Raw genomic sequence first — 9,226 nt, 5'->3', positions numbered from 1 at the left:
TCAATACGTAGTTAGTAGAGGAGACAAACACTTTCCTTCAAATCGCCCTACAATGCAACGCGGCCTCTTATGTCATGTCATGTATGTATGAATGATGTTTACAATGTGGGCAAGTATCGCTAGCCAACGCTAAAACAGTGGACAAAAGCCATATTAGTGGTATAAGTGCTGCTCAAGGTATCGTTATGAACTGCCTTTAGCTCTTTTCGCGTAGTTTAGAAGCAATAGACAAGTAAATGCTTACGATCATTTTAGTTTGTCCCGCCGACAGGTTACCGACACGTTACCGACAGGTTGCCAACAGGTCACCGACTGTCGGCCGACTGTTGGCCGACAGTCGGCCAACACTTTGGCCTCAAACATAACACAAACTGTCGGCCGACAGTTGGGCAACAGTCGGCCGACTGTTAGCCGACAGTCGGCCGACTGTTGCCCAACTGTTGGCCAACAGTCGGCCAACAGTCGGCCGACAGTTGGGCAACAGTCAGCCGACTGTTGGCCGACAGTTGACCAACAGTCGGCCGACAGGTTTTTTGGGGAGCTCTTCTTCACAATTACCACAAGAACCGTTGTTGACAATGAGTGCTTTAAAGTGCTATAAGCTCTATTATATACTTTCCTTTTAAAATGGCAGTGGTTAATTAAAGTTTCATTCTTTAGCCTGGCTGCCATTTCTTAACATATATAGCTATGATTTTTTTTATTTTTTGAATGATCAACATTTCATGTTAAAATTTAATGTACTGCAATGTGGTAATTTTTTTCAATTATGATGCTCATTCTCAGGACCAGCCTCAAGAGATCTCAAAATCATCTCTGAGCTAATTGAAAATGGGATGAACATTGCAAGATTAAATTTCTCACATGGAACACATGAGGTATTAATAAAAATAAACTACTGTAGGAAACAGACAACTTTTTTAAAAGACATGTTTCGGCATGCTTATGCCATCATCAGTTTAATGAGTTCCTAAGTGTTAACAGTTATAAAGTCTACGGGTCGCCTGTAGATGAAAAAAATTATTACATGACGTAATAAAAAAGCGGGTACTATTTACAGTGTGACACCAAACATCAAGGCGTAAACTAAAACATGAGAAAAGTGTTGTAATGCTGCAATTGTTTGTTAAGTTCCGGTTTGATCTTATTTATATAAAAGGCTTCTTTGAGTTTTAAATCAGTTGAGTTGCTGGCAGAATCCAGAATACTAGAGCATGAAGGGGAGTATTTGCTCTTACATAAAAGAGATGTGTTGAAATGCATCTACCCGTAGACTTTATAACTGTTCACACTTAGGAACTCATTAAACTGATGATGGCATAAGCATGCCAAAACATGTCTTTTAAAAAAGTTGTCTGTGTCCTACAGTATTTATCATACTTGCTACTATTGCGACCTTATAAAAATAAACTAATAGAAGATATCAAGCAATAATAATTACTGTTGATGTCATTTTGTTTACAAAGTGACCATTCAACCATAAAGTCTTCATGATTGTTGTCACTGGGTCATACCCCATGTAGTTGGTATTAAAAGTCAATGCAATAGTAAAATTAAATTGTGATATTTGCTTATTTTCCTACTTTTAGTATCATGCGGAGACCATTAAGCTGGTGAGGGAGGCATCTATTGAAGAATGGCCTCATGCTGTCGCCATTGCACTAGATACAAAGGGACCTGAGATAAGAACTGGTCTCCTAAAATCGGTCAGTTTGTATTTTGCTCCTTTTAAAATTTACTGAGCAATTTATAGCAAAAGGAAGTTTGGACAAATGTGTTTTGTACTAATCTCTCAGATAGGTCCTGTGCTATATATTGACCAATGTATTTGGATCACATTCTACAGTATGGCCTGTTAAATTGTAAAGTTTGTTTTTGTTGCTTGATTCAGAGATCAATGATTATTTTTACTGGCATTTCACTAACCTTGTTACTCAAAGGGTAGAGAGAAGTAACATTGTTGCACAGATTTCTCCATTTCTGTCATTCACAAGCCAAGGTTGAAGTGGTAAAAAGTTTCATTCATTATTAGTTTCCTTTGAATTCTAACAGCAAAATAATTTTCACAAACACAATTATTAATAAACCTCAAGAAATAGTAAGTTAGAGCAATGAACAATCAATCTACAAGGTAAGGTGAAATCAAGAATGTGTTTTTCGCTGGCTGGGAGGTCAGTATAAAACTGTCCCTGAAGTCTTGAGTATGACTGAAGACCCAGGCCGAGGGTCGTGCGTGAGACCGACAGCACAGTTTTTCCTTATACGGACGGACCTTAGGTCAATGAACAACGTTTCTTTTTATTTATAAATTCTATTTTTAGAGGGAAGGAGAAACTAATGTACTAGGAAAAATTGGGAAAGTCATAATTTTCTTATTTTTATGCAAAAGTACAATAAAATAAATGAGGATTTTTTTCCATTTTGTGAAGTTTTGCTTTCAAAAGTCATTGAACTTAAAGAAATTGAAACAAAAAGCAATTGAGACAAATGAAAACTTCGCTGATTAAAGTTCGCAGCTTCCCTCATCACTTGCTGTCCTTGATTGCCGTTATCATGGTCAAGAGATAGGAAAATTCTGCCCACTCCCGCAACCAATCACTTACGATCAAAGAAATAAAACATGTTTCATGTTGACATATGTTTAATATTTAACTTCTTGTTTATAACAGGGTGGCAGTGGAGAAATCACTCTTCACAAGGGTCAGCTGTTGAAACTTACCACAGACAAAGCATATTATGATCAGGGAGATGAGAATACTATCTTTGTTGACTATCAGAATATTACGAAAGTTATGAGTGAGGGACAAACAATTTTTGTGGATGATGGGTTGATTTCACTGCAAGTTGTGGAAAAAGGTGGAGACTACCTGTTGACCAAGGTGATGAATGATTCAAAACTTGGAAGCAAAAAGGGAGTAAACTTGCCCAATATTATTGTGGATCTGCCCGCATTGTCAGATCAGGATGTTAAGGATATTCAGTTTGGTGTTGAACAGAAGGTAAGCAAGATCCTTTTTCGAAAAAGACAACATTTTGAAAAGCATATGGTGACAAAGAGTAGCGACCTGAAGACTATGTTTCGAAGTCATCTTGTGCGCATGGTTATGTGAACAGTTTTGCATGAATAGAATATGATTGACTGTTCCAATTTAGTTTTCTCTGAGAAATAAATAGTATTTTGTAATCAATCCAGTTTTTATTTTTTATTTGTTATTTTAAAAGGTTATTGTGAAAATACGCTTAGCTACAATAAAGGCATGCTTTCACAGACGTAACCAAAGTCGGGGTCTGTGAAAGGACGCCAGCTAATTTACATGTATTTGCAGTTTTCTCTTGCATTTTTTCAAAGCATGGAAATCATTTGCTAGATCTGGATTTTGACTCCATGGTATCCCTTTTTATGGTAATGTGTTTAATGAATTGAAGAGCACAACAGGTCTACTGTTGAAACACATTTAAAGGGATGCCATGGAGTAAAATATTAACTGTGGTAATATTTAAGGAAAACCCGATTGATCACTGGTTGTGGTTATTCTATCATTTACAGTTAAATAATCGTAAATCTGATTGTAAATGATTATGCTCAAAGACTTTAGCAACAACAGGGATAATAGAAATTTGTCTATAATTATCTAAACTTATGCAGCCAGCTGACTGACGTAGTGCCTTGCAGTATGATTAATTAGGTTTAGTTGGTCAGGACTTGTTTTTGAACTTTCTCTGGTTTGTCAGGTAGATAATGTGGTAGGGCATAATGTGTAAGGGCATCATGCCATGGCTGGCAGCAGTATTCCAGGGGTGGAAGCAGGGGGTGCCACCAGTTTGTTATAAGCCCAAAGGATGACTACCGGTAAGTCAAGAGTAATGTATTAGTATCAATGCACATGGCTCCTGATGATTAAATAAAGTTTGTTGTTGTTGTTGTACTGTAGTATGAAATAAGTTTTTGTCTTGTTGCCTTTTCTAGGTGGACATGATATTTGCCTCATTCATTCGCAAGGCTGACGACATCAGGCAAATACGTCGTGTTCTTGGTGTCAAAGGTTCAAATATCAAGATTGTAGCCAAGATTGAGAATCACGAAGGAGTCAGGAGATTTGATGAAATCATGGATGAAGCTGATGGAATTATGGTGGCACGAGGAGATTTGGGCATTGAAATTCCTCCTGAAAAAGTGTTTTTGGCTCAGAAAATGATGATTGGTCGGTGCAACAAGAATGGAAAGCCAGTTATATGTGCTACTCAGGTAACTATATCTTTCAGTTATTAAGCAAGCAGTCCAAAGGATTCTAAAAGTTTATTTTTGGTTCCTTAATCAGTCGTCCTTATTTAATGGTTTTAACCGAGTTTCATATCATACAGTAGATGTAGATTATCTGAACCCCTTTTGCATGCTCTAAAACAGTATCTCCACGTCCCAATACTAATTCATTTAATTCAAACTAACCCTAACATGGATTTACATGTAGTTTAAGGCTTGTGAGGGTTTCCTTGTCACTCATTTTTCACTCCTTATCCACCTGTTTAGAGTAATTTTGCTTTAAAACGTATTAATATTACTAATAACTATCCCTCGAATTTTCTGGTTTATCACATAGAGTACCATGAAACATTAAAAACGCTGTTTACCGTTTGGAAATATCTGCATTGGTTCCGGAGATATTTAAGTTTGAAAAATGTGTAAAATATGCAAATAAGAAGGCTGATGACGTCATTCACCCAACCCAATAGAACACCAAGAATATAAATAGAGCTATCTCGGTCAATTTGCAACAGAGACCATTGAAACTTGGTGAGCTAATAGTTCTGAAGGCAACACACCTACGACTGTAAAGAAATTGGTTCCCATGGCAACTCACTCTTTTCCAGTCCCCTCCAACCTGATTTCAATATTTTGGTGATCTCAGGCTAGAAAAACATTTACCAAGGCCACAAACTCGACCTAACATCTTTATATGCTGGCAGGATCATGCAGATGAGGCACCATTTGCAAATATCAAAACAGAACGCCAAAGGTGGCCTGCAAAGCGTTTAATATCAGGGAGGTCTGGAACCCAGTATGTTGCCATGGTAAATGGTATGCTCATATTGTGGAACACATCTACTAGAATCTTACTGCAAAGAACCAAGTATTTCTGATTCAAATTGGCTGAGATATCTTTCTCCATCATACTTGATCAAAATTTGGTTGGGTTTATGACGTCATCACTTGGCTAATTTGCATATTAAAAACACTTGAATATCTCCAGAACAAAAAGAGATATTTGAAAATGGTAAACAGCATTCTTCTTCTCGTACAGACTACATGTTTATGTGCCAAAATGGCTAAGATAGGGAAGATGCAAATTTCGTCATAGTAGCACTTTAAGAAGACGAAGACGAGGAAGAAGAAGAAGCGCTCGGTCTGTACTGCCTTCTCGAACCAATATTCCCCAGTACGGCCCTCGCGCTCAATTAGTAAGAGGTTAGTATTTGAAGCGTGGGTTATAGACGAAAGGGCTGAGTGGTCCTTGCACTTATTTGGACAAGTTAAGCAATTGACTCTTATAGTTCTAAACCTAAAAAATACCCTGGTCCCAGTGGTTTTTACCTTAGCCGCGAAGCTTCACGACGCGTCTTCACCGCTTCACGGTTCTCTCGAGGCTCAAGAAAAACTTCTGGAACCAAGGTACCTGAAAAAGAGACAAGTGTAAAAATTGTCCAGATCAGTGCGATGATCACATCTCCCTTATATGGAGTTGTTGTGGAGCACGAAAGTTGTAAATTCATTTTCGTGTGTGTATGTCCTCCACATCCATGCAAGGGGTGCGCCATTTTTTCCCTTATTTTAAACGTGTGGGTTTTTTTTTGCTTGCTTGTTCTTGTGGACATCGGTTTTACTTGTTGTGCGAGTCTGTCTCAATTCATGTCATGATGTACACGGAACTTTGTGTTTTTTGCGTTTCTTTTTTGTCACTGACAGATGTTAGAAAGCATGGTTCAAAATCCTCGTCCAACACGAGCAGAAGGTTCAGATGTGGCCAATGCAATCCTGGATGGAGCAGACTGCGTCATGCTTTCAGGTTTGACAAAATTGTTTTTGATTTCTTCGACGGAAGACGGCAGAAAATGGGAAGACATTTTCCAAAAAAATAAACAAGACTTTTGTTGTTTTAAGTGCTGACCAAAACTTACGGTAACTTGTCACTGTCGGGATCAGGAATCCAAACAGTAAGCGAAGCTTCAAAAGCTCTAAAATTTTTACTGGTCTACTGTTACTAGTACACCGTGGTACCTTTGCGTTATGTTGCCCTGGTATAAAACTGTACCGCGAGTAAGAGGTATTGCGATGTAGTTTCATACCGGAAACAACATTGTAGCGAAAGGCGGTAAAGATAGAGACGAAAAATGAACCCTTTCTGGGATAAGTGATCATGAAATATCCCTCTTATTATGTGGTAAAATTGGAGTAAAAGAATTTATGATGCTTTTAGAATGGTATTGTTTTGTGCAAAATTGATTTGTCTGATTTAGGATATACTATAGTTATACTATACATATTTGTAAGCATATTATCCTTGAGCGAGTAGCAGGTAATATGAGGTGTTACACCCTGTTAAGGTGCTGAGACACGAGGGGTCATGTTGCAGGGACACGTTACAGCGACATGCTGCAGCATGTTGCTGCAGCGACAAAAACTTGTGTAGCGCACACTGAGGCGATATGTAGCAGGGAAGTGTAGCGGGGACGAAATCACAACATGTGCACACACATGAAAATGTTGCGGGTACGTGTCCCTGGGTACAAGTCCCAGGGAAATGTTGCAGTGACATGTCCCCTCGTGTGAGCTGATACTTTTATAATTGTACAACACAATTTTGGGGTGATTTTGTACCTGTGACATGTCCCATGAAGCTCAACAAGTTGAACTTCATGGAACACGTCGCGGGGACAAAATCACCCCAAAATTGTTGTTGCACACTTATAAAAGTATCCTAATTAAGTAAAGTATGATCGTCCGGGTGAGTGTAGGCGGCCTGAGAAGGACTGTTTAAGATGGCATTGACGGACGTTTCGACAACCTGAGCAGAAGTCATCTTCAGAGTTAAGTGATTTGTGTAAGATTTGTGTAACGTCAGTGGATACTAAAGAAAACTGGTCGTAGATATCATTGGTCAACTTATTCGTGATGTTATTGGTCGACTGTCAGTTGAGTCCAAGTCGATTCTGTGGTTTGTCTGGCGTTCAGCAATGTTGTTGTTGATGTCACCGTTCCTCGTCGCTTGTCAGTGTTCAGTCAGTCTAGTGCTCATATTTCTGCCGGTCTCACCGATAGAAGTGGCCTGCGGTAGTTGCAGCATTTGATCTTGTAAACTGCTCCTTGTCTGTCCCTAGGTTGGTCTTTGTCTCTGACGTTAGTGATGGGTCTGTGAGCTACACGGATGTCGTAAGGCTGTAGGATCCTAGCGATAATCTCAGAAGTTCCTTTCATGTAGGGTATAGTCACTGTAGTGGTAGGTGTCAGCTTAGTGTTTGTTGCGTTAGGTTCTGTACGGTAAGTGTTGCGTGTAAAGAAGTCGCGGTTGTAGTTGTTCTTACTGAAAACGTTGTCTAAGTACTTATGTTCGTCTCCTAAGCTGTTGTGTGAGTCACAAACCAGTAGCGCACGTCTCCCCTCACACGGGGGGACATATCGCATGCAACATATCCCAGGGACATGTACCGCAACAATTTCATGTGTGTGCACATGTTGTGATTTCGTCCCTGTGTGCAGTACACAAGTTTTTGATCACTGCAACGTGTCCCTGCAACATGACCCCTCGTGTCTCAGCACCTTTACATATTAACCTTATGGCCCTTTTCTTTTTAATCTTCTACTGAATTGCAATTAATAATTAAGTATGTATGTTTTTCCCTCGCGATTAGGTGAGACCGCCAAAGGTCGATATCCCGTTAGAGCTGTAGCCATGATGCACAAGATTTGTCGTGAAGCAGAGGCCGCCATTTTTCATCGTCAACTGTTCGACGATTTGAGACACGCCATCGATAGAGTAGCAGATACTCACGAGACCACTGCTATCGCCGCTGTTGCTGCGTCGTTTACTGCAAATGCGGCCTGCATCATTTGTCTTACTCACACGGGAAAGTAAGAGAACATCACCCTTTAGCTTGCTCTTGTTCTCTTTTTTAGGTGTAAAAAATATAAAAATGTAAATGTAATTTGTTTACCCATGGGAAACCTTAAGAGTCTTGACCCTTATCATCTTGCGATCTGTAATTAGTTAATTGAGTCTGTGTCCACTTAGCAGACGCTATTCCTTGGTCGTGTGCAGTAAATGCTGAAAATGGAATCTGCTTGTGCAGAATAGTGGCCTGCAGATAGTGTTAGTCTTCTGATAAATTGTCCAACCAGTTTTTCGCAGCAAAATTAAAATCAAGCGTCCTCTGAAATGACGCTTGATGTCTACTGAACTTATGCTTCGGCTGCAAGTGCTATATATTTTTGGAGTGGAGGAGGCGGGGGGAGGGGGAGGGGAGGGACATATCGTCTATTACCTTATTAACCCTGATTTTCGACATATTTTTTAGGACAGCTGAGGTTGTTGCTCGTTTCCGGCCCCGTTCTCCAATCATAGTTATAACACGTGATGAGCGCGTGGCCCGTCAGATGCACTTGTTTCGCGGTTGTTTCCCGCTGGTTTATGACAAACCACCGAAAGATAATGTCCTGGAAGAACACGACGAAAGATTGGATTTCGCGCTGGATATGGGAAAGAGGATGGGATTCATTAAAGTGGGAAATCCGTTTGTTTTTGTGTCTGGCTGGAAAGCAGGGGCAGCTCACACCAACACGATTCGTATTCTTACAGCCATGGATGAAAAGATCCACATTGCCAAGAGTTTGTCCGAATCCGCGGACCTTCAGGGACTCATGAAAAAGTGATCAGTTTTTTAAAACATGTATTTTTGAGTGGCCCTCTAAGATAGTCGATGATATTAAAGAGAACAGACTTTCAGCATTCGCTTTTTTTAGTCATTACAGAAAGCCAGTAACACCCCAAGACTGAATACTACCACTTGGTGTAATCATACTAACTATGGTGTAATGCGATGGTGAGCTTTAAGATGAATATAAATTTGTATTTGGTTTTAATAATAGTAACTAATTTATTAAGAAATGATCAACAATTACATGATTTTACAAAAAATGCAACGAAAATTACAATAATATAGATAAATGAAAGAT

The 9,226-nt window shown here is 39.4% G+C and overlaps 1 protein-coding gene across 1 annotated transcript in view; it reads left to right on the top strand.

Moving 5' to 3' along the window:
• LOC138041936 (pyruvate kinase PKM-like) overlaps positions 1 to 8,998 on the top strand; it is a 21,167-nt gene extending 12,169 nt beyond the window's left edge. Inside the window, exons 3-9 of the mRNA XM_068887631.1 lie at positions 787 to 878; positions 1,590 to 1,706; positions 2,670 to 2,999; positions 3,968 to 4,246; positions 5,963 to 6,062; positions 7,906 to 8,125; positions 8,569 to 8,998. Of these exons, the coding sequence (XP_068743732.1) occupies positions 787 to 878; positions 1,590 to 1,706; positions 2,670 to 2,999; positions 3,968 to 4,246; positions 5,963 to 6,062; positions 7,906 to 8,125; positions 8,569 to 8,923 (1,493 nt within the window). The 3' untranslated portion in view covers positions 8,924 to 8,998. The remainder of the gene's footprint in view (positions 1 to 786; positions 879 to 1,589; positions 1,707 to 2,669; positions 3,000 to 3,967; positions 4,247 to 5,962; positions 6,063 to 7,905; positions 8,126 to 8,568) is intronic.
• The last annotated feature ends 228 nt before the right edge of the window (positions 8,999 to 9,226 follow it).

This window comes from Montipora capricornis, chromosome 3 (genome assembly GCF_036669925.1).
Source record: "Montipora capricornis isolate CH-2021 chromosome 3, ASM3666992v2, whole genome shotgun sequence".
Classification (NCBI taxonomy): Eukaryota; Metazoa; Cnidaria; class Anthozoa; order Scleractinia; family Acroporidae; genus Montipora; species Montipora capricornis.
This window is presented reverse-complemented; position numbering and strand designations above follow the sequence as displayed.